The sequence below is a fragment of the Hippopotamus amphibius genome, chromosome 1 (assembly GCF_030028045.1).
Source record: "Hippopotamus amphibius kiboko isolate mHipAmp2 chromosome 1, mHipAmp2.hap2, whole genome shotgun sequence".
NCBI classification, from domain to species: Eukaryota; Metazoa; Chordata; class Mammalia; order Artiodactyla; family Hippopotamidae; genus Hippopotamus; species Hippopotamus amphibius.
Window position 1 is genome coordinate 54,430,078 of NC_080186.1, and position 25,930 is coordinate 54,456,007.

The 25,930-nt window shown below is 40.8% G+C and overlaps 1 protein-coding gene across 10 annotated transcripts in view; it reads left to right on the plus strand.

Annotated features, from left to right (window-relative positions):
* The window catches only part of TGFBR3 (transforming growth factor beta receptor 3), a 195,181-nt gene that overhangs the window by 60,518 nt on the left and 108,733 nt on the right, over positions 1-25,930 (plus strand). For all 10 annotated transcript variants that reach the window (XM_057713136.1, XM_057713128.1, XM_057713153.1 and 7 more), the window contains one exon: positions 21,804-21,988. In XM_057713136.1, the coding sequence (XP_057569119.1) occupies positions 21,804-21,988 (185 nt within the window). The remainder of the gene's footprint in view (positions 1-21,803; positions 21,989-25,930) is intronic.

Here is a 25,930-nt window from a genome sequence, read left to right on the forward strand (position 1 = left end):
TGGTCTTAGGCCTTAGAGCTGGAAAACAAATAGGATTTTAGCCCTTTATAAAAAAGTGGACGTCAAAAGGCTTTCTCCCCCACCCTGTCTTTCTAATTTTCTCATGTTAGCACCTTTATCACTAGGATACTATTTGCTATAAGGTGGGCTTATGGAAACTTATTTGGTAAATAGGGAAAAAAAACCTAAGTGATGTGTCAAGGCTTTTTCATGAATGGTGCAGAAATCCAAATTTACATACTATAGTTTAAGTGGAGGGATTTGTTAGTGAAGTATTATTTCAAACATCTGTATGTGCATCTATAAAAGGAGAAAAGACAAGACAGAGGAAGCTGTGAACTTCAGGTACATCCACATTTTTTTCCTTGTTATCAGTAACATCCTTCAGAAAGTACTGATTAAAAGTGAAGGCCGTTTCCAGTGCTTGGTTTACTTGCCTCATAGCATACCAAGTCAAGGCTAAGCTGGGGGCCACCTTCCAGAAAGCACAGACTTCCTTTCTGGTTGGAAATAATCCATATTTTGTTTGACCTTCAGAATACTTATGGCCTTGCTGGAATATATGGGCCAACATTTGTCCTGGCAAGGCCAGGGCAGTTTAAGTTTGGTGTCTTCAGGGATTGCTTTATAGGCCATTAAAAGCAGTGGGGGGAAGGTGACTATAGTAACTCAGACATTTGCATCTTCCAGCTTAAAAATCAAGGGGGTGATTTAAAACAGGCGGTATTTGAAAACAAACGAACAAAAAAACTTGCAGTTCTTATTTGTCTAAACTTCTGAGAATTCTGCCAAGGTCGAGTGTTCTTCTGCAAATGACCTTGTCATGAAGGAGGGGATTACATCTCATTTATTACACTGTGCTAATATCTGCAATCTTCTTCTGACTGTCAAATATGGACCTTGGAAAGAGCACAATTTCCATGCCTTTCGAACAATATGTTCTTTATGATGCTTTGTTTGTAAAAAATATTGTCGTATGGTTAGGATTTGCCTTACCATACTAATATTAACTGGAATTAGGCCTCATGGTAGCTTTTTTTGATTAGAGTCCAAAGCCTAAGATAGAGTTAAAAGTTATTTTTCTTTTTATCTTTTCACTTTAATAGATGGCACTTTTTTTTCCCTTCCAATTTTATTGAGATATAATTGACATACAGCACTGTGTAAGTTTAAGGTGTATAGCATAATGATTTGACTTACATATATCATAAGGCACGTGGGCTTCAGTAGTTGTGGTGCATGGGATCATCAGTTGTGGCTCGCGGGCTCTAGAGCACAGGCTCAGTCATTGTGGTGCATGGACTTAGTTGCTCCGTGGCATGTGGGATCTTCCCAGACCAGGGTTCAAACCCGTGTTCCCTGCATTGGCAGGCAGATTCTTAACCTCTGTGCTAGCAGGGAAGCTCTGTAATTAAATTTCCTAATGCTTCATTTTGCTTTTGATGTACTCGCACCAGGTAAAATTATACTTGAATGTTAACACTTATAGTGTGAGTTTAAAGTTTCAACTGCAGCCAATAAACGGGAACCACAGTTTCTAGTGATTTTCAAAATACAATCCCATGAAGATAAAGAGACCCCACAACTGGAACAGGTGGTGTGCTCCACTTGGGAGTCCAGAAAGAAACTGACACCGTCTCATTGCTGTCAGAAGTGATGCCAGCACCACCGCTGGGCACCAACCTGTGTTGTTGGCTGTTAGTTGTATGGGTGTTTGTTGTTCACGCAATGACAAAAGCAAAGTAGCCAAAAAAAGAAAAAAGGGAAAGAAAAAGCAATGTGTTATACAATGTTAAGTTCACATTTATATTTATTTGCTTTCTGCAGTTGAGAAAGCAGGAGTGGTAAGTGAAGCTCAAAGGTTAGGTATGAAAGATAGTTGATGAAAATGAGTAGAAAGAAAGAAAAATGGATGTTTTGATAATCTTTGTCAAATATGTTCTCAAAGACCAGCCTCAGATTTAAAGTATTATGTCCATGTAGGCTTTGGCCTCCAGTAGTTTTTTGATAGGAATTCAGCCTTGAGTTGAACTTTGAGATACGTTATTTTCTTTTTTCTTTTTAATTACCAAGCGACCAATCTGTTGTAGTTTGTTGATCTATTTTCTCCTCTTACTCTCTTTCTAGTGCTTTCTGCATGAGCTGCTGTTTATTCTGGAACGCTGGGCATCCACAAGTAGAACTAGGGTTTGCCTGCCTCTATCTTAGCCAGGAACAGAGAAAATCTGACCCAATATTTCAATTCACAAGTTTAAGTGGGCTCAAAGGGGTTGTAATCCAGTTCTTGTGTCTAAGTTCCAATTTCTAAAGCCCCCATTTCTTTATGTAATAAATATACCAGGTGCCACTGTGAAGGCTTCTCCATTCCTCTGTCTTTGCCTAGCCTCTGCCTTCAGGTGTTTAGGAAGGGTCTTATCACAGCCAGCTTCTTTGCTTGTCAGTCGATTTTTTTTTTTAACAGACAATAAACAGCATATATTTAGAGTGTACAATTTGGTATCCCAATCTCCCAATTCATTCCCCCCCAACCCTCCCCGCTTTCCCCACTTGGTGTCCATGTGTTTGTTCTCTACACCTGTGTCTCTGTTTCTGCCTTGCATTTCCTCTTGCATAGTTGTTAGCATTTGCCTTATGTATTGAGGTGCTCCTATACTGGGTGCATATATATTTATAATTGTTATCTCCTCTTCTTGGATGGATCCCTTGATCTTTATGTAATGTCCTTTCTTGTCTCTTGTAACATTTTTTATTTTAAAGTCTATTTTATCTGATATGAGTATTGCTACTCCAGCTTTCTTTTGATTTCCATTTGTATGGAATATCTTTTTCCATCCCCTCACTTTCAGTCTGTATGTGTCCCTAGGTCTGAAGTGGGTCTCTTGTCGACAGCATATATATAGTTCTTGTTTTTGTATCCATTCAGCCAGTCTGTGTCTTTTGGTTGGGGCATTTAGTCCATTTACATTCAAGGTAATTATCGATATGTATGTCCCCATTACCATTTTCTTAATTGTTTTCTTGTTGTTTTTTAGGTCCTTTTCCTCTCTTATGCTTCCCGCTTAGAGAAGTTCCTTTAGCATTTGTTGTAGGGCTGGTTTGGTGGTGCTGAATTCTCTTAGCTGTTGCTTGTCTGTAAAGCTTTTGATTTCTCCCTCAAATCTGAATGACATCCTTGCTGGGTAGAGTATTCTTGGCTGTAGGTTCTTCCCTTTCATCACTTGAAATATATCATGCCACTCCCTTCTGGCTTGCAGAGTTTCTGCTGAGAAATCAGCTGTTACCCTTATGGGAGTTCCCTTGTATGTGATTTGTCGTTTTTCCCTTGTTGCTTTTAATAACATTTCTCTGTCTTTAATTTTTGTCAATTTGACTACTATATGTCTTGGCGTGTTTCTCCTTGGGTTTATCCTGCCTGGGACTCTCTGTGCTTCCTGGACTTGGGTAGCTATTTCCTTTCCCATGTTAGGAAAGTTTTTGACTATAATCTCTTCCAATATTTTCTTGGGTCCTTTCTCTCTCTCGTCTCCTTCTGGGACCCCTGTAATGTGAATGTTGGTGCGTTTAACATTGTCCCAGGGGTCTCTTAGGCTGTCTTCAGTTCTTTTCATTCTTTTTTCCTTATTCTTTTCTGCATCAGTGATGATCACCATTCTGTCTTCCAGGTCACTTATTCACCCTTCTGCCTCAGTTTATCTGCTATTGGTTCCTTCTAGTGTATTTTTCATTTCAGTTATTGTGTTGCATATCTCTGTTTGTTTGTTCTTTAATTCTTCTAGGTCTTTGGTAAACTTTTCGATCTTTGCATCCAGTCTTTTTTCAAAGTCCTGGATCATCTTCACTATCGTTATTCTGAATTCTTTTTCTGGAAGGGTGCCTGTCTCCTCTTCATTTAGCTGTTTTTTGGGGGTTTTATCCTATCCCTTCATCTGGTACAAAGTCCTCTGCTTTTTCATTTTCTCTATCTTTCTGTGGCTGTGGTTTTCAGTTCTGCAAGACGAAATACTGCTGATACTGCTTGATCCTGCTGTCTGCCCTCTTGTGGAGGAAGCTATCTAGGAGGCTCCTGGGTGCTTCCTGATGGGAGGGACTGATGGTGGGTAGGGCTGGGTGGGCAGAGCTCAGTAAGACTTTAATCCGATTTGGTGGGCAGAGCTTAGTAAAACTTTAATCTGCTTGTCTGCTAATGGGTGTGGCTATGTTCACACCTTGTTGGTTGTTTGGCCTGAGGCTACCTAGCACTGGAGCTTACAGGCTCTTTGGTGGGGCTAATGGCGGACTCTGGGAGGGCTCACACCAATGAGCACTTCCCAGAACCCCTGCTGCCAGTGCCCCTGTCTCCTCAGTGAGCCACAGCTGCCCCCCACCTCTGCAGGCAACCCCCTAACACCAGCAGGTAGGTCTGGTTTAGTCTCCTATGGGGTCACTGCTCCTTCCCCCTGGGTCCTGGTGAGCACACTGTTTTGTGTGCCCTCCAAGAGTGGAGTCTCCATTTCCCCCAGTCCTGTGGAGGTGCTGCAATCAAATCCCGCTGGCTTTCAGCGTCTGATTCTCTGGGGATTCCTCCTCCCATTGCTGGACTCCCAGGTTGGGAAGCCTGATGTGGGGCTCAGAACCCTCACTTTAGTGGGTGGATTTCTGCAGTATAACTGTTCTCTAGTTTATGAGTCGCCCACCCAGCATTTACGGGATTTGATTTTAACGCGATTGCGCCCCTCCTACCGTCTCATTGCGGCTTCTCCTTTGTCTCTGGATGTGGGGTGTCTCTTTTGGTGAGTTCCAGTGTCTTTCTGTTGATAATTGTTCAGCAGTTAGTTGTAATTCTGGTGCTCTTGCAAGAGGGAGTGCTTGTCAGTCGATTTTATAACGAAGCTCTTAAAGTCCAAACTCTTTGTTAGGCAAATCCAATTCATTAATCTATTATGTGGGTGTCTCACTTTATAAGAATTATAGAGTTCTTAAAGAATTATAAACTTATAGAATTCTTTGCTACCCATTATGTTAGTGCATCTTGGCAAGATAGGTAGTGTTAGCCCCAGTTTACAGGGAGGAAACTAAGTGAGGTGGCCCAGGTCAAGCAGCTTGTTAGCGGCAGAGCTTAGAGTAGAACCCAAGGCTTCTAAATCCAAGTTCAACCTTCTTTCTTCTGTGTTTCTATGGTCCGTATTGTAAGTTATGAACTTCTTTTTTGGAGGGAGAATGTAGGATGGTAGAGAGAAAGGTGGTTCATTCCTATTGTTTTTTCTTATGTTTATTAGTAATTTCTTTATATTTGTATAGAGCTTCCTGATTTAATTAAAAACAAACAAACAAACCAAACCCTTTCATTTGTTTTCCTAACAATCCTGGGGATTAGTTAGGACAAGTATTTTTTATGTATGTATGTATGTATTTATTTTGATGTGGACTATTTTGAGAAGTATTGAATTTGTTACAACACTGCTTTTTTTATTTTTTTAATGTTTTGGTTTTTTGGCCGTGAAGCATGTGGAATCTTAGCCCTCAACCAGGGATTGAACTCACAAGCCCTGCATCAGAAAGCGAAGTCTTAACCACTAGACCACCAGGGAAGTTCGCTATCCTTATTTGAAGGATGAGAACACTGAGGTTCAGGGAAGTGATATGTTGTTAGTTGAATTGGAGACACACTCCAGACCAGGTTGGACTAAGACTAAAGTGAATGAGAATTAAATATGAGCCTTTCCTTTCTATAATGTACATGGAGCCTCTATACTGTGTCAGTTGCCACGTTAGATGCCGTGGATTCAAAAATACCTGTTTTTAGAAGTTTGGGAGTAACAATATATACCACTACTATATATAAAATAGATAACCAACAAGGACCTACTGTATAGCACAGGGAATTAACCTCAATATTTTGTAATAACCTGTAAGGGAAAAGAATCAGAAAAAGAATGAATGAATGTATATATATATATAACTGAATCATTTTGCTGTACACCTGAAACTAACCCAACATTGTAAATCAACTATACTTCAATTAAAAAAAATTAAAAAAAGAAAAAAGAAAAAAATACCTGTTTTAAAACATCTCACAGTATCTCTGAGGTTTTTAGAGTTTGTGGGGTGGTGCTGGGGGTTTAGTTTGTTTAAGGAAATCATTTCTCTAGTATGGAGTTGGGGGACATTATGTTATAGAACAACAGCCAGATATATGTCTACTTTTGTGAGTGCCTGTTTTTTTTGCTGGTTTATTCATTCCTATGCATTAGGATAGAAAAATAAATACAATTCTGTTTTGGCTCCCTGAAATAGTTTTTATATTTTCTGGAATTTCCTCACTTATTGTCTTTAATATTCCAAAGTTTTATTATGACTCATTTTGGCCATCCAATAATAGAAGAAGTAGGTGTAGGCCTGTTTGAAGAGGCTCATTAAGTAATTTGGGGGAAATATCTTTTTGAACTCTGTAAATGTTAATTTTTGCTTGGTGTTAAGTTTTGTGTCATGGGTGCCAGTTTTGCATGTTCTTGTATGTTTTGGATGAGAGAGGATGAAAAGTTATGCTAAAAGAGCTTAGTTTAATTTTTATCTTTGGCTCAAGTAGGTGGTTTTACCATAAACTACTGAAAGTTTCCTGTTCTTGTTTGATAAAAAGGCCACTTCCATTCATTGTTTCCCTGCAACTTCCTATACTGGTCACAGAAGAAAAAGGTTGAAATTGAAGATAAATTATGGGTTATCTCTGGGAGCAAAGAAACTCTATTTCATTTCAGGAAAAAGCTTAAAAAAGTGAGCTTCCCTCAGTCTGAAACTGCAGTTGTCCTCAGTATATGTCTTTCCTTACAGAATCATGGTTTGCAAGGAGTTCAGTCTGATCCTTAAGTCAAACTAATGTAAAAAGGCAGGGAAGAGTCATGTCATGACTTGATTTTAGAAAGCTGCATGATGGTATCACTGTCCTGTAGAGGGGCTTTTTGAGTGGCTTTGTTGTGTACTTTCTTTGTGAAATGGCACTGTCCAGCACATAGCCTGCCCTGTACTGTATTAATACTGTGGATCATTTGTACTGATGGGGAATAGGGACCACTGGTGGGACTGTCTGATCTCCCTGACGGTGCCTGAGCATTGAGGGGAGAGTGAAGATGGAAGGGATGGTGGTTACATGTTCCATTGAGGAACGGCAGTGGACGAATGTGCAAATAATGTGAAAATTGTAATTAGTCGGGGATGTGCAGGTTAAATATCTCTTCATCCTGAAAACTAAAAAGAAGAGGAGATACCATGAGACCTTTACATATATACGCATTAGATCTAATCATATATTTGCTTTCTCTTCTTCTTGAAAAGATAGAATCTCAAAAATGCTTGGAGCCCTAGAGCACTAGGAAAGTAGGGCTTTTAGAAGTTTTTGTGTGAACTAAATTCCCGAGAGTTCACCCTTAGTGTGTAAGCTTCGCTTTCTTTGATGCTTGCCATTCAAATTAGATTAGTATGGACAGTGTCTCTAATATTGTTGCTAATATTGTCACTCATATTATTATACAAGGTCAGTTTTATAGCAGGTTTGTGTATCTGCAGCACATGAAGGAAGCCAAAATGTTTGGTGAGATATAAGGAAGATAGCTGTCAAAAGCCAATATACGTTACTCTGGAGGTGGGATGGCCCTCATCCAGAACTTGTTGACTTAGAATTGAGTGTAAAAGATGGCATGTCATGGGCTTGAGGCAGAGACACAGGCTTGAAGCCAGAGTTGAGAAAAACAGAAGTACAGAAAGTATGAACAGAACTATAAAACAGAGAAATATGGGACCATTTGGTATAGAGATAAAAACTAAAATACCGTACCAAGTTTAATAAACTAGTTTTCGTAATGATGACCCTATGTCCTCAAAAAAAATAAGTGATATTTAGGATACTCAAAATATTTAAGATGGCTAGGACGTAATTACGTACGTAGTATGTTTTAGGTAGATTTACCTTAGAAATCACTGAAGTCCCTTTCTTTCTTGAAAAGGAGTAAAAACCTTAGTTATTTGAAAGATTTACTTATGTGGGCTATCTCATTGCTAGTCAGTGCTAAATGAGGCATTGGTTGTGTGGTGGTGAGGTGGTTCTTTGCGCTAGAAGCAGTAGGTGGGAAGAAGGGAGGGAGAATGATACAAAATACTGAGAGAAGGAATTAATTATTACTGTAAATAATGGATTAGTGTAGTTTTGGTACATTTTTCTGTGCACATCTTGAAACAAAGCCCTTTTTGTTTTAGGAATTGGCATGCAAGAGATTTTATTTTCAAACTGACCATTTGAAAGTATTAGCACTTGTCTCCACGTGAGAAAAGGTGAATTCCTTCTGGCAGAGTGGTTTCCGAACGTTCACTTGAGAGGAAAAGAGAGGAGCTAGTTGATCCAGAGTGGAAAAACACCGAAGAAAAGTTTTCCCCGAAATAACACACAGATTTCAGGAAAACAAAAATTGCTTTGATTGAATGTGACAAACTAAAAAAAAAAAGCTGAGCTTTGAAACATCATATGACACATCTGTTTTGAAAGGTTGCTTTGTCAGATACAGCTGTGTGTTTTACAGTACTTTACTGTGTGTGAAGTTTTGTCATGAGCATGCTCGGTAGATGTTTTTCTAAAACAGATATCTCATTTATTCCAGTTTTAAAATTTGAGGGGATAGTTTATTAGACAACAGTACATTAACTTATTTTATATTTATCTTTAGGTAAAATGTAATGTGATTGAATTAAGCCCTTCTCTTTCAGCCTTTTATTAAACTGATACCTCTATTTAGATTTTATCTTTTCAGAAGTTGCTTATTGACCCAGCACAGCAATATCCAAAACTTTTGATTTATTGCATGGCCTGTTTTTAAAAATTGAGATCACAAAATTCCCTAAATACCTTTAGCAAACCAATGCCATTTTGTTTTTCACCTTCATACCTACATTAACGTAAATTATTGGTTTAAAAAGTTACAACAAATCTCCTAATTCTAGAAAAGGAATTTTTGTGCGTACTAGAGAGAATTACGTGCATCCCTGAATAAAATTCACTATAGAGTGTATTTCCTCTATTTTTAATGAGGCAGTATAAGAAAAGTTATGCACCTTTGCTTTTTGTAAAATAACTCTTGAAATCACCGATCCTTGCTTTGTAATAGGCCTCTTAAATTCAGATTTAGGAAGAATGTTTTCTTATCCAAAGAACCAATGTGTTTCTTTTTTATGAGGTCTTATAAATGAAGTTTCCTAAGTTCTTCAATAAGGTTTTGTTTATTTGTGTTTGTTTTTTCCACAGTCACTTTTTAATTGATTGTTAGCTGAAGTTTTCTGGGCCTGTTTTTTTGGGGGTTTTTTGTTTTTGTTTTTAAATTTTTTATTATCAGCCCCTCAATTTCTTTTCTAGAAGTAGTTGAGTATATAAATAATAAAGCAATATATAGCATGACATTTTGGTTGGATCAGGAATTTTCTAGGAATAGATCCCATCAAAACTGGGGACTCTGGTCATACCTATCTTGGTACATTGACTTCGCATCTCTGGGACCCAAAGCCATGGCAGAACTTGTCTGAAAATTAGGAGGAATTGGAAGCAAAGATCTTTGTACCAATGATTTTATAGAGGTCTCAGACTCTCTGGGTGACAGTGAGGGCATTGAACTACATGGTACCAAAGTTCCTTTAGGTTCTAATATTCTGTAATTGCTAATACAAAAGGAGGTTGAGATAGGTTAAAAATAATTTTTTTCAGGACATATTCCATAGTTGGAGAGATGGTAATAATAATTATAGTTGTATGATAATAAAAATGAGTTAATTCTAACAACAGGTTTTGGTTGTTTGGCTGCAGAATCCATTACTCAACAAGTCTTTGTTAACACCTGCCTCATGCCAAGCACTGTGCTAAGCACCTGGGTAGTTAGAGCGTTGGCAAAAGAAACATGGCCCCTGCCTTCATGGGGTTTCCAGCTAAGTAGAAGGCACACAAACACATGCCAAAATAAATGAAACAATACGTTTATAACTAAAAGCTGATATTGGCTATAAAGGAAACGTGTAATAGGTATAACAGGCTTATGGAGTCTCTGAATTTAATCAGGTATGAAAATGTGGTTCTGGGCCAGGGCTGCTTAGCTGGGCACAGTCCTTCTGTCTTTTGAAGGTCCGTTGTCCCTCGGTCTACACTGAGAAGTCCTGTCAATGGTGCTGTTTCATTGGCCCATAACTACTGTGAACCCTGGAAATCCCAGCTCCTGAGATACTCCTGAGCCTTTTAGCTTCACTGTGAAAGCAGCAAGAGCACATTAGTTTTTCATAGATTTCCCTACAGACGATGAGCTGTTTCTTTCTTAACAGAAGCACCTGAGCAGCGAGCTAGCTCGCTCGAAGAGGAAGGACTATGGTTTAGTATTGTAATTGGATTTGACGTATCATTGATGCTTGGTAATTTGGCATTCCTGTTAAGCATCTCCTGCATTGCTTTAACAACCAATTGTTGAGTTATATACAGCCCTGACTGTATATAAAACCTGTAAAGTAATTTTTTAATTTTAGTTCATGGCCCAGTTTGTACGCATGGCTGTGATTAGTAATAGGTTGCATGGCTAAACCAAAAGTTGGTAGATTTTCCTCTTTTAATCTCTTGCCTCCTATCTGTAATCAGGAGCAGTGGTTCAACTCCCGAACAGCTGTGGTTTCCCCTTCGGTCCTTTCTGCTGCGTCCTCAACCTACAGATGCTTGTCTTGCCGCTGACCCAGACCCTGCACCCCAGCCCTAACTGAGGGCTCACCAGTCCCTGAGAATGCTTGTCGCAACCTGTCGCACCTCTGTGTTTCTGTGCACGTCCTTACCTCTGCTTCTCCCCTCTTCTTTTTCCTCATCGGACACCAGTCTCTTAGAGGTAAAAATAAAAAAGGAAAATTAGTTTTGCGACTATCTTAAGTATAAGTCAAAGTCTGAGAGCTGCGCAGACTTGGTGATGTTATCCCTCAGGGCTAATGAGGAGGGGCTTTGCAGCCCTGCTCGTTTCCCTTTACCATAAAATATTGCATTTGTAGGTATTAAATTATAATTTTTATTGGTTACGTGCCTAAATTGAATTTAATGTTTTGACTCCCGATCAATTAGTTTCCTTTTAATAAAGACATATACTTAAAAAAAATTATTTTGTATATCTCAGAAACACAGTAGGAGAAAACAGATTCCATTTTCTTTCATCCTTCAAGTCTTCAGATCTGTTCTTGGTCCCTGTGGTGAACCATTTAGGCAATAACATTCCATAAATTCTAATCTCCTCAAAAAGGAATTCTGTAACTGGCGCTCCTTCATTCCCAACTCCCTTTGGATCTTGTCAAAAAAACAGGAACAAGTGCACCATTTTATCGATGGAAAGTAAGCAATGAAGAAGTTGGCCAAGATGGTGCCAGATTACCCTCTTTTTGGATTGTGGGGATTCCCTGGAGGCAGAAACACGGCCACTTCTCACCCTTGGGAGTTGTACTTCCAGATTGTGCTCAGAGAACAGGAATTTCTACTCTAGTATTGAACATAGTTTTATTTTAAATCTTCCCAGTGCAATTCTTAGAAATAATTTTTGGGGAGTAATGGCTGGGGAATAGTATAAAGACATCTAGCTATTTTATTAAGCATTCAAAAAGCTTATGAAGAAAACATTTTTTTTCAATTGGAGAAGATATTTTCATTCATTTATTTCTCCTCCCAGGGGGCTTTATGTCTCTAATAGTAACTGAAATTTGTAAAGTATTTGCAAATTTGTTTAGGGTCTTATTTGATCTATGAGTGGAGCCTGTCATAAAGTAAAAGAAAGAGATTATGGGAAACTTAAAAAGACAAGGTCAAACTACTAATAAGAGGCAGACCTGGATTTAGAATGCAGCTCTTGGATCTCCTGATCCAGTGCTCCTCCTGTACCACTATGTCTCTAATGCGAGGACGCTTCTCTTGCGATGCCCAGTGGTGACTTCTGGGACATGCTCCTTCTGCTACCTTTTCTCTTCAGATTATAAAAAAAACACGAAACAAAACAGCCCCACTTCCTCACAGAGCTGCATAAATCTGCTGATACTTCTTGCTTGTATAGTGGTATCTTGCTTAGATGGAAGAGTAGGGTACCCTTTATGGCCTGGCACTTCCCAACACTTTGAGAATTTTTAAAAAATTAATTTTTATTTTTGGGGGTCTTGGGTCTTAGTTGCGGCATGTGGGATCTTTTGTTGTAGCATGCAGGCTTAGTTGCCCCGGCATGTGGGATCTTAGTTCCCTGACTGGGATCCTCCCCTGCATTGGAAGGTGAATTCTTAACCACAGGACCACCAGGGAAGTCCTCACTTTGAGAATTTAGATTTTTTTTTTTTTTTTGAGAATTTAGATTCTTAAAGAAGCTCTGCCCATTGTTTCCTTTTGAACATTGAAAAACACAACTTGAGCACAGGAAGTTCTTCAACATGGTTGTATCATGATTTCAACACAACAATATGCAGCTATGCACTGGCTTTTTGGCCCAAGAAGTTGGTGGTTGACTTCTTGGAAGAGGGTTGGTTTGTCAAGAGAAAAGTCTGGATTTAGAGATTCACTTGGAGAATGAATGAAACTATGGTAAGATATACCTAAGGAGTTGTGCTGTTAAAAAAAAAAAGCCGGATGTTTTTCCTGAGAAATCCATATTACAGGTTTTAGAACATTATACACTCTTCTGCCTGTCTTTTTTCCTATCAAGGATAAACTTCAGCCGTAAGCCAAGTTTTATTGTTGAAAAACTCAAGTGGGGGCTGTGGTAGAAGGTTTCCCTTTGGATTTTAATGGTGGTGCATTCTACAGCACCATCCCCAAGGGGCTGAAGCTCCAATGAGTTGTAATTTGAGATGGTATAAACACGAACATATGTTGTGTACACTGCATGAGCTCGGGGCCTTCCAGGTGTTTTTTCTTGGAGCTTTGTTTTTGCATCATATCCTGATGCTTGTCATGTTCCCTCTCGTAAAGCTCAGTTAGAGCCTGGCTGTGCTATTTGCTGAGAAATCACCTTGGGTGCCCTTTCTTACAGATTCTTGCATCCTGTGGGGGTAGAAGGGATTTTCAGCTCAGGAGCAGAATAGATCCTGCAGTGCCCAGTCCCACAATCTGTGGGAGTTTGTCCCTCTTCGCAGCTGACGGCATTGTGGAATTCCCTGTGGGACAATAACAGAAACCCTTATTAGCCAATGGTGTTGTTGGGATAAAATCTCCCCACTGCAGTGTCTTGGTCCCAGGCTATAATGTTACCTGTTGATTCCCTCTGCATCTTTACCACTTTTATTACAGCTGAACACACGCTCCTCATTAGTACTCTGGGTGATATGGGGAATCAGTGTGATGCTGGAAATTATGTGGAATAGGTACCAGATGTTTGTGTCAACTTGGTATGCATTCGTATTTAGAATGCTTAAGAATCACATTTATTAAATGTGAAAATTACTTATTATACCTTCCCCCAAACAATATCTCTCCCCCTCCCCAACCCCTAATATTTTTCTCTGTGTTGCATGAGGTGTGATATTAATTTCTTTGGGGACAGATTAAATTTAAAGTGTGTGCAACAAATGCATCTGTTCCCAAATGCTTTGTCTGCATTTTGTCAAGTCTGAGGGCTGGCCTGCAGCCAGTGGGGATGTGGGGGTTCTGTAACTGAGATTGGAATGCTGTGTTGTAGCTAAAGGCTATAATGAAAGGGTGAGTCTGTTTGCATTTTTTTCTTTAAGTGGAACTGGGAAGTTAGACATTCATGTTATAGCCAGACCTTAGGAACATTTCCCGTGTGTGCAGATAAGCAAGCATTAGTGAGAAAGAGGAAGACATTTGGTGAAATGAGAAATGAGCTTGTGCTTTCTCATTCAGTTTATGACGTCTTTTAAGTCGACCAAAAGGTTGCAAGTGTGAACCAAGCAGTTTATTTTATTATATTTTATTTTATCAGACATGAATTAATGTTTATGTTTGGCTAAGGCCTGTTCATCAAGTCCTGAGGTGAAGGAATGCAGATTGCAGGGTAGAAGCGGGCAATGTCTTGTCATGGGAAGAACTTGGATCTGGAGTCTGAGAGATCCAGGTTCGAATCCACCCTGCCACTTACTGGTGGTATGTGACCTTTGGTAAGTTGCTTAACCTCTCTGAGTCCCAGTTTCCACCACTCTAAAGTGGGGGTTTTAGCACAGTCTTTACAGTGGTGTTATGAGGATTAGAAACAATATGTATACAGCATGTGGCTCAAAGAAGGTGCATGGTAACTGTTTGCGTGAAGAATTAAACCCTGGCTTATCACGGGGGTCCCACCATATGCTTCACAGCGTTGCTTCAGGTGGCTCAGCTGCTGAACAGAGGGCCCTGCTTGGTGAAGGAGGTCACTTGGTCAGGGCCATCTGGGGAGTTTCTCATAACAGGGTTTACTTGAATCTGTGCTGCCTTCAGGTCAGTAAATGTTTTTACTCAATAGAAGTAGCATCTTGTGGGTGAATAGGGGCTGTGTGTCTGTCCTGGTGGCCAAGGAGGACGTACTGAGCAGGAAAACCAGAGTCTGACTTAAGTTAGATGCTTTTGGGAATTACCCCCAAAGGATTCTGGACAGGCCGTGGACTCGATGTCCAGAACAAACAGAAATAGCCAGATTGGGAGGCAACAGTGAGGAGCATCTATGGCAGGGTGTTACTGTCAGGAAGCATTTTACTGAAATATGCAGCCAGCTCTGTGGCTTGCAGCAGTTTACTTATACTGGGACAGGTACTTATATCTGTTCTATCCACTTTACAGAATTTCTGTAAAATGCCTTTGAATTATAAAGTACAGTGCAAGGTTAACAGGAGTGTTGCTTATAAATATTGTTGCTTTCAGCCGGCATTTCTTTCCACTATCATCTGTGCCCTATTGATTCTTACTGTGGTAAAATAGCTTTTGCTGTGCCACTCAGCATCATCACCAGAGCACGTGCTCACTTGCCTCTGGACTGTGGGGAAGAGATTGCTTAGGGAAGGAAGGGCTGTGGGTTTCTAGCAGTGGCCACAAGAGAAACTCCCAGCCCTCTGAGGCTGTCAGTGAGAGCCTGCACTCGCAGAGCTCACAGGTCACCACAAAAGTAAGCACATGAGTCAGATAGGAGTTCGGAGCATGTTTTCCCGGCTTCCGAGCCTTTGTGACGATGAGGTACCGTCCCTGGGCCCCGTGGTGGTCATGCGAGAATCATGGCCACCTTCCTGCTTCACACTTGTGTGGTGGAGCCTGGGGAGGGATCAACTCTTCCCAGGTGGAAGCTCTTCTAACTGGAGATGGCTCTGGCATTGTGTGGGCAGCCTGCTGTGGACACCACTGTGAGGCCGGTGGGGAGGGATGGGAGCCCAGTTCCTGGAGGCAGACTGTGCTTCAGGAGAGGGGCAGGAAGGCCTGGGGGCTGACCCAGGGGGTGGCAGGATGAAGCCGGGTTGTACTGTGCTGATGGGAAAGGGGGGATTGTTATGCCACCTGTAGAGAAGGGTTTTGCCAGAGCGTGTTTGGGACGAGAGGACAAAAACAGGTTTGTTTCCTGCCTTCTGTGACATTTGAGGGTGGGGAAGCTCTGATGCGGACTGGATTCTTAGCAACCAAAAATGTCACCTCCTTCAGCTCGTGATCGATTTTTTTTTCTCCCTTCAGCATAATATCGAAGCTTTGGCTACTAGGTAAAGAGTCAAAGGAAGAACTCTGAGATAAGAGTCTCCTCTTGGTATGAAATCCTTTGCGTATGGGTCACTTCATGGTTCTTTCCTCTTTCCTCTCCTCCTCCCTTCCTTCATTAATATTTGAGAGTGACTATGTGCCAGACATTATGCTGGGATAAGGGATACAGCAAAAACAGAATAATTGGGTTCCTTTCTTTTGTGGTGTTTGTAGTCTTTGGGTGTATGCAGACGTTAAACAAATAATTATATAAGTACAACCACGTGAAGTGCAGGGAAGAAAAATAGAGAGTATCAAAAAAATGTATGTCTCGTGTTGTAAAAGAAGTAAGAGAAGCTTCCTTGAGAGATCTGAGTAGGAATTCATCACACCAAGGCAGAGGAAAGGAATAGGAATGGTGGGGAAAGTGGTGCTGAAAGAAACCTTGTAAGTGCAGGTTCTGGTGGGAAGAAGGCTGGTACTTTTGATGAAGTAAAACAAAGCTAGTATATTAATTAAGGTAGGTTGAGCTATAAATGTCAGAAAACTCAAAATAATATTGGCTTGAATAAGAGAAAAGTAACATGTGTTTCATATTAAAAAAGAAAAAAAAAGTCCAGAGCAAAGCCAACAGCTCCATGTTCATCAATGACCTAGGCAACTTCTGTTTTATTGCTTTGCCTGACTTAGCATGTCGCTTCCATCTTATGGCCCAAAATGGCTGCTTTAGCTCTGTTCATCACATCTGTATTCCAGCTAGCAGGACGGAGGAAAGGGCAGAAGAACATAACTCCTTCCTTTCTTAAGAAATTTCTTAGAAATTGCACATATCACCTCTGGTTATATCTTATTAGTCAGAATTTTGTCACATGGCCATACCTAGCTGTAAGCATTAGCTAAAACTTCCAGTACAATGTTGCAAAGGAGTTGTTAGAGGGGATGTCCTTTTCTTGTTTATCTTAGTGATCTTGATCTTAGTGAGAAAGCTTTTAGTTTCTCACCGCTAAGTATGACATTAGCTGTGGGATTTTTTTACACATTCTTTATCCGGTTAAGGAAGTTCCTATCTATTTCTAATTTGTTGAGAGTTTTTAATCATGCATGACTATTAGATTTTGTAAAATGCTTTTTCTGCTTCTATTGATATGATCGTGTGATTTTTCTTCTTGTTTTTCTTCTTTAGCCAGTTAGTGAGATGGATTATACTGATTTTCAAATGTTGCATACCTGGGATAAATCCCATTTGATTGTGGTGTATAATTCCTTGTATATATAGTTGGGTTTGATTTGCTAATATTTTGTTGAGAATTTTTACACATATATTCACAAGAGATATTGTAGTTTTCTTTTCTTGCAATGTCTTTGGCTTTGGTATTAGGGTAATGAGTTAGAATGAGTTAGGAAGTATTTGTTCTGCTGCTCTCTTCTGAGAGAGTTTGTAGAGAATTGGTTCAATTTATTCCTTAAATGTTTGGTAGAATTCACCAGTTAGCCCATCTGGGCCCACCTTTTTTTTTTTTTTTTTTTTAATTGCAGTATAGTTGATTTACAGTGTTGTGTTGATTTACAATGTTCTGCTGTACAGCAAAGTGAATCAGTTATACATATACATATATCCACTCTTTTTTAGATTCTTTTCCCATACAGGTCATTACAGAATATTGAGTAGAGTTCTCTGTGCTTTACAGTAGGTCCTTATTAGTTATCTGTTTTATACATAGTAGTGTGTATATGTCAATCCCAATCTCCCAGTGTATTCCCCCACGTTCCCCCTGGTAACCATAAGTTTGTTTTCTACATCTGTTTCTTGATGTAGGATTGTACTGCTATAAACTTCCCTCCTAGAACTCCTTTTGGTGCATCCCATAGGCTTTGGGTTGTTGTGTTGTCATTGTCATTTGTTTTTGATTTCCTTTTTGATTTCTTCAGTGATCTCTTGGTTATTTAGTAGTGTTGTTTAGCCTCCATGTGTTTGTATTTTTTGCATTTTTTTCCCTGTAATTGGTATCTAGTCTCATAGAGTTGTGGTTGGAAAAGATGCTTGATATGATTTCAGTTTTCTTAAATTTACTGAGGCTTGATTTGTGGCCCAAGATGTGATCTGTCCTGGAGAATGTTCTATGTGCACTTGAGAAGAAAGTGTATTCTGTTGTTTTGGGATGGTGTTTTCTACATCTGTGACTCTATTTCTGTTTTGTAAATAAGTTCACTTGTGCCTTTTTTTTTTTTTTTTTTTTTACATTCCACATATAAGTGATATCATATGATATTTGTCTTTGTCTGACTTACTTCATTCAGTATGACAACCTCTAGGTCCATCCATGTTGCCGCAAATGGCATTATTTTGTTTTGGGCCCACATTTTTTAATGAAAACTTTCACCTTACAGAGATACTAGCCCTGGAGGCAGGTGTGAGCCGGAGGCCTTGAGTGACTGAGCAAGCTTAGAAGAGTTAAGTTCGTTGAACTTACTTTTCTGTTTTTTTAAAATGAGGGTAATAGCACCTCCTTATGGTGGTATTGGAAGGATGTATAGCATGTAGCACTGCCTAGCCTATAGTGGGCACTTAATGGGAGCTATTTATTTATTTACTTATTACTTACTTGCTTACTTTACTTACTTGCTTACTTTACTTACTTACTTACTTACTTACTAGACCAGACTGACACTGTGTGTTGAACTGTTGAAGGCACCGTTTCTTATATACCCTTGGAGGATGGGGTAGATAGTTCCTGTTTTCTTTTTTTCTTTTTGCTTTCCTTTCCCTTCCTTCCTTTCATTTTCTTTCTTTCTTCCTTCCTTCCTTCCTTTCTCTTTCTTCCTTCCTTTCTCTTTCTTCCTTCCTTTCTCTTTCTTCCTTCCTTTCTCTTCCTTCCTTCCTTCCTTCCTTCCTTCCTTCCTTCCTTCCTCTCTTTCTTTCTTTCTTTCTTTCTTTCTTTCTTTCTTTCTTTCTTTCTTTTTTTCTTTCTTTCTTCCTTCCTTCCTTCCTTCCTTCCTTCCTTCCTTCCTTCCTTCCTTTCTTTTGGCTTAAGGATATATTAATCATATGTTGTAGCTTTTTTCTTTTTTAAACTTGGAAGAAAAAAAATTCATTAAGGCACCTCAATGACCAATACTACTCTAGTGTGTCTGATGGTCAGGGATACTATATACTGAGCGTATTTAAAGCTTGACGCCAGTGGGTCTCTGTAAAGTGCAACTCTCCCATCACTTGATCAGAGTGCATCTTGTGCATTACTTTCTCTTTTTTTTTGACCTTGGACTGACTTGTACAACTCATGGCTGGAGCTACAGCCCATAAAGTGGGGGTCTGCCCTGTCTTGGAGTCTGGTAGGACAGAGAACAGACACTCTTAAGGTGAAGAGTGCCCATCTTCAGTGCTGGGGGCATCCCCTCTGTGATTCCCTCCCTCTTTGGGTAAGAGCTTATCCTCTGATTTGTTGTGAGTTTTTGCTCTCGCCCAGTGTGGAGATGAGCAGTGTGGTAGGACCCTAATGGGTGATGGTGGCATGTAAGGAGGAGGGCAAGTCAAGCAGGTTGCAAGACTTTTGCAGATGTGTTTCGGGTGGAACGATAGCCTGATCAGAGCTTTGCACATACTTACAAAAATGGAACTGAAAAGTATTTTCATTTGTGCTTAATTTGTGATAATGGCAAATTCATGGCAGGAGGCTGTGAAACCAGTGTGGAAGGGTTTCCCAGTGTGGGTAGCAATAGCCACTGCAAGTGCCCAGGGTTGAATAGGAGTAGGAGACTTTTTCTGGAGCTCTGGGGTGTGAAAGATACCAGATATCTCACTGTGGCTGGTGAGGGCAGGAGGAGGGGTGGGGCACCTGGTCATACTGTTTGTTTGCCCTGCTTGGGGACTTCAGGGAATCTTACCTCCTGTACCGCCTGACTTTACTGCCATGATATCTTCCTTCACCACCTCTCTTTCTCAGAAAGCAGCGGGGTACAGGAGAGCAATGCAGAGGGTGGCAGTGATTATTTGAGAAGGTACATACTTCATTTCAGACCAGATAACTGTTATCAACCTAGATAATTTCCCTGAGTTCTGAAATAGACTTGGCACACCAGGCGGGATGTCTGCTTATAGTTCAGCAGTGGGGACCCAGGATTGTCTGGTTTGAACTCTGTTTGAATTTTAGACCGGGCCTGTAATCCTGGAGAGTATTGTTATTATGTAGAAGTCAGGAAGAACTAATTGGAGTGCATTCAGGTCTTTTATCGGGTTCCATAAATTCCATATTCAAATCCCAGTCTCCTCAGCTAATGGAGGACAACACCAAACTTACAGAGGTATGTGAGGCTTAAGTGTCACTGATTCCTTCTTCTTTCTGTATGTCTCTCCCTATCAGTTCAGCTAATGTATGTCACATCACTGTAGCAGTCTGTTTCCCATATTAGCTCCTTACAGACAAATCCAAGTCCCCAGAATGGTGCCCTAATCACTGATCAGAGAGAGGGCAATTTTTTCTTTAAGCTTAATGATTCATTTAATAACTATTTTGGGGGCATCTCCTACATATGAGGCACTGTGATGGGTGCTGAGGATACAAAGCTAGTAACCCACAACTGTCAGGGATGTCCCACTGGACTGGCAGAGACAGATGTCTATGCTGGTGGTTACAGTGTAGAAATGAAATAGCCGAGACAGGCAGAGAAATTATGGGAGGACAGAGGAAGCGCACATTCCTCGGCTTGGGATATTTGTTGTGGGGGTGGAGAGAGTGGAAGAGGAATTTGGGAAAAGAAAACAAGCTTGAGTAAAGACACCGAGTGAGAAACATCATGGTATATTTGGAGACCTTTAAACCACTTGGGGTTGCTAGAGGGGGAGGGGTTAGGCTGGAGAGAGAGGAAGGGGCTAGATCAAGAAAGGCCTTTGTGTGCCAGGTTAAGGAGCGCAGGCCAGCAGTTATCAAGGGATGGGACATACCTGCAGGGATGGGAGGGGCTGGTCTTTGCATTTGGAATAACCATTTATTTGAGGACCACCCGGGGTTAGGTGAACCATGCTTGTATGGAAGGCAGCTTGGAGAGCTTGAGACCAGAGGCTTCTTTCAGGGAGATCTGCAATCGTCTAGGGACAGAGACACTGAGGACTGCGGGAAGTAGAGATGGGGAGGAAAGGGTGGATTTCAGAGTTGAGTTCTGGTTGATTAGGGGAAGGGAGAATGAGGAAGCATGACCAGGGTTCTATTTTTTCTGTCTTTGGCTCTGCTCATATTCCTACCTCTCTCGGGACGATCTTTCTGACCTCTTTCAAACTTCGCTGTACAACTCTGGCCCCAGTTGCCTCTGCTCACTGCATCTTGCTTTTGTATGTTCTTAAGATTGTTTAAATCTTAAGGTAGGATCTGCATCTTATACTTTTTTGGGTGCCATAGTATATTTTTATTTTTAATTTTTTTAAATTTTATTTATTTATTTTTGGCTGTGTTGGGCCTTCGTTGCTGTGCGCCGGCTTTCTCTAGTTGTGGTGAGTGGGGGTGGGAGGGCCCCTCTTTGTTGCGGGGCACGGGCTTCTCCTTGTGGTGGCTTCTCTTGTTGCAGAGCATGGGCCCTAGGAGTGCGAGCTTCAGCAGTTGCCACATGTGGGCACAGTAGCTGTGGCTTGGGGGCTCTAGAGTGCAGACTCAGTAGTTGTGGCGCACAGGCTTAGTTGGTCTGCGGCATGTGGGATCAGGGATCAAACCCATGTCCCCTGCATTGGCAGGCGGATTCTTAACCACTGTGCACCAGGGAAGTCCAGGGTGCAATTTTAGGTGTTTAATGGTATTTATGCATAATATCATTGGGGCTTTACACAATTTATTCCGTTTATCTCTGGTTTTCTTCTAAGAGGGGAAGGAAGAATTGAACACAGATGTCAGATGGGAGGTTTCCTCCATACAGAGGAATACATTCATGACTTGTGTGTCTAAAAAGGAATTTAGTCAAATACACATCAAAATCATCTAAAAGGAATTTAAGAGATTGGGATTTTAGAAAAATAGACTAGCTTTTTTTGCCATTTAGTTCTGGAAACAACTTACCTGGAAAGGCACCTCGGGTGGGTTGGCGGTGGTTTGTATGTCCAGAACAATTCATTTAATTGTGGCGCAATTAATCACTATTTCTGAGAGATTCGTGTTTGTGATTCCCTCTGCAGGTCCAGAGCGTGGAGCCCAGTGTGAACTGTCGCCCGTCAATGCCTCCCATCCAGTCCAGGCCTTGATGGAGAGCTTCACTGTCTTGTCGGGATGTGCCAGCAGGGGCACGGTGGGGCTGCCACAGGAGGTGCACGTCCTGAACCTCCGCGCTGCTGACCAGGGACCCGGCCAACCGCAGAGAGAGGTAGGCACAGGTGCCAGCTTTCTACCCACTGACCCTAAGAATTTGTAAAGAGGCTTTTCTGGATGAAGAATCCTTTTCTTCCTTTCTGGGTTTAATGAGGATGGACATGAATGGAGAGGAGGACACAAAGTACACGAGAGAGAGAGAGAGAGAAGGATTTCAATTAATCCAGAAGGATTGCTCTCTGGACTGGGCAACTCTAGGACTTCTCTCTAGAGAGATTTTTCAGCTTTTCAACTTTTCTGGCCCCCCCCCCCCCCATATTGGAAAGAATGTTCTTAAGAATTTCATTTTTAAAACATGGTTGTGAAAAAACAAAACAAGGTGCCATTTCTGTTATTGTAAAATGTCTTTCCCATCTCTTCCGGTGCCCTGTCTTTCTTCTTTTCTTGCTTTGTGCTGTGAACGTATTGCTCTTGCAGGATACGTCAGGGGAAAGGGGGACACTCTGGAATAAGGATGGCAGTACCTTGTATCTGCATGAAAGCCCTGGGGGTGGGTAGCTCCTTACAATATCCAGGTAGCTTCTCGAAGATGGTGGTGGTCTTGGTGGCGGTGATGAGTCCAAGCTCATAGTGACCCAGTATTTCTTCTGTCCTCAGCACTGTTTGAAGCACTCATACACTTATTCCATGAAGTCCTATTACTACCCTCAATTTACAGGTGACAGACAGGTGCAATGCTAACTTACTTGCCCAAGGTTATTACCATAAAAGAGAAGTGGCCTCCTCTATATGTGGCTCAGAAATGACCTGGGTTGTGGATAATGGTCATCCTGCTTCTTTTAAGATAACACGCAATTGTCATTCTTTCTGTTTTTAAGCTTCTGTGTCCGAAATGTTATCACTCAGGTATTATTTCTCCAGGGAGAGAGAAACCACAATAAACCACGATCACAATGAAGTGTAGAAAAACTAACGCAGAGCAGAATTTATCTTTGAGCTTTCTTCTGGTCAAGAAAGTTGATTTCCAGAACCATTTGTCTCTGTGCCTCAACCACCCTTCGTTTTGCGGGCAGCAGGAATAGGAGAGGCGGAGGTGTCCAGAAGGAAAAGCAAACTGATTTTAATCTTACGAAAGTGTGCAGAGTTGGCTCATTTCAAAGACAAATCATCTAACCTTTCCAGCTACATTGGAAATTATTGTTAATACTCTTGGTTGCCTGCCACGGTTGCTGCAACACATATTTCAAGTCAGATTTCTTTATCCCAGTAATGTGTCTTTAATTCCTAACTTACGGGGGGAGAATTTGTGGTGGGAGGGACAGGAGGGGAGGAGGCAGTGCAGTTCCTAGGAAGCATTGCTGACTCTAGCAATTCTCTAGCAGCAATAATTACTTTTTTTATGTATGTGCTCTCTCAGAAGAACCAAGGGAGAGAAGCAAGTCTGAGCTCTTACAGGAGCGGCAGACATTCTGCGTGTTAAATTGTGTGGTACTGTTGTTGATTCTGAAAACAGAGTCACGTGAGCCGACTGAAGCAAAGGAAAAATACCTCAAAGCAGGACAGCAGAGCTCTCCCACACTTGTGTTGACTGTGTTCGATGAACACGGACATGGCTATGCTGAAGAGATGTAAAATTAGCCGCCATCAAGGGATGTCGTATGTTCGGCGAAGAAGGAAGGAAAGTGGGGGGTAGTCTCTACAACTTGGTTAAAAACCTGAACATTATTCCTCTTCCTTCAGTATTTGTTTACTCTATGTATGATTTTGGATTAGTGGTTTGAAGATATTTCTGAGGCTAGGCAATGGAGGGAAATTGCATTCTTTCCTCCTTTGGGGGACTTTAAGGAATGAGATGGTTGTCGTTCAGTCTTGTTAGAAAACAAGATTTTGGGACGTGTGATCTTTGGAAATCCTCTCTGGCTCTGAGCTCCTCTCACAGCGTAGATGCGAAGTCTTTTGTGTGTACAGAGTGAGTGTGGAGGATGATGCAGAGCAGGCGGGCCCTGACAGAGAGAGAGTGAAGGAGAGTTTGTTTATGGAGGATAAGATGGGGGTGGAGAAATATTAAGCATCTCTCACCTTCTTCACCTGGGACTCGGAAGATACATTACTTGCAGCCATGCCAACAGCTTTTAAAAATCATTTGAGCTATATGACCCAGCAGTCCCATGCCCACGTGTATACCCAAGAGAAAGGAAAACATACGTCCACATAACAACGTGTCCTCAATTGTTCACAGCAGCATTATTCATAATAGCTAAAAAGTGGGAACAGCCTGAATGCCTGTCAACTGATGAATGGATAAATGAAATGTGGGACATATACCCATACAATGGAATGTTATTCAGCAATAAAAAGGAATGAAATACTGGTACATGCTGCAAGCTGGATGAACCTTGAAAACGTTATGCTCAGTGAAAGAAGACAGACACAAAAGACACATCCTGTCAGTTTCCATGTATAGGCAATGTCCAGAGTAGACAAATTTATAGAGATAGAAAGTAAACTGGTGGTTGTTTAGGGCTGAAGAGCAAAAGAGAGAAAGGGGGGCTGACTGTTTATAAGTACAGAGTTTCTTTTGGGGGGACAGAAATGTTCTAAAATTAAATTATAGTGATGGTTCCACAATTGAATATGAATATACTAAATACCAGTGATAAATGTCAATAGATGCGACAAACTAAAAACCATTGAGACTGTCATACAGAGTGAAGTGAATCAGAAAGAGAAAAACAAATATCGCATATTAACACATACATGTGGAATCTAGAAAAACGGTACAAATCAGCCGGTTTGCAAGGCAGAAATAGAGACACAGGTGTAGAGAACAAACATATGGACACCAAGTGGGGAAAACAGCGGGGATTGGGGTGGGATGAGTTGGGAGATTTGGATTGCCATATATACATTACTAATAAGGAAAAAAAAATCAAATCGTACACTTTAAATATATACAGTTTATTGTATGTCAATTGTATCTCAATAAAAGTTCTTAAAAAATAAAAAAGAATAAAAACCATTGAGTTGTACTTTAAATGGTGAATTTTATGGCATGTGGATTTTACCTCAGTTAGCTATTATAAATAATAATTCAGCCTGTCAATATTCTAATTACCCATAAAATTTACCTTAACTGTATCCACTTTTTTTTTTTTTTCTTTTCTGTTTAAACTAAGATTGCTTCCTCCTCCAACCTAAACCCATCTAACTCCTTCTGGTATTCTCAATGGATAACTTTATTTTTTATAGATATGCTGTTGTACAGGGTCTGTGCTGAAAGTCACAGCCAGTTGGTTCTGGGGGTGATGGTGCGAGGGCCAGAGGCAGCCTCTGTACATGTCTCTACCAAATATTAAGAGTAAATATTTTTCAAGATGACATGATAAATGTTGTTGTTTATAAATTAGAAAAGAATGCCCTCAGGGCTCCAAGCCGTAATTCCTTTGACTCTTATGACTGAGGTAGCTGTTTTTCACCATGTCCTCCTTGAATGTGAGGGAATTACTGAATCAGCCTTAACCCCACTCCCTCCCTCTGGCTTGTTATTGGTGCAGTATCAGCATTAAGATCTATTATAAATCATCCCTTCTCTAACCTTTGACTAAATTTCTACCTCCCAGATGCCTTAAGTTTCCTCAGCTGAGGAGAGGCTGCTGCTTTTCTTGTGTGGAGGAGGTGACAGAGCCTACACCTGGAAGTAATAATCCTGGCAGGTTGACAAGATTTGGGGAAACAGTTGTACTTAAATTAGAGAAACAATCTGAGAGGCCAGCAGAGAATTTGTATCAGAAACATACTTGCTACAATAATGTATACAGAGCACTCTGTGGCAAAGCATGGTTTTGCCATTGACTTCCCTGCTGGGTTCTCATCAGGACAGCACAGACCTGTAGTTGTATTTTTCATCTGAGACCACACCTCTCATTTGTAATCATTGGTTTTGGAAACAACAGTCCTGGAAGTGAACAGGAAACTGGAAAAAGACTCCCTGGCAACA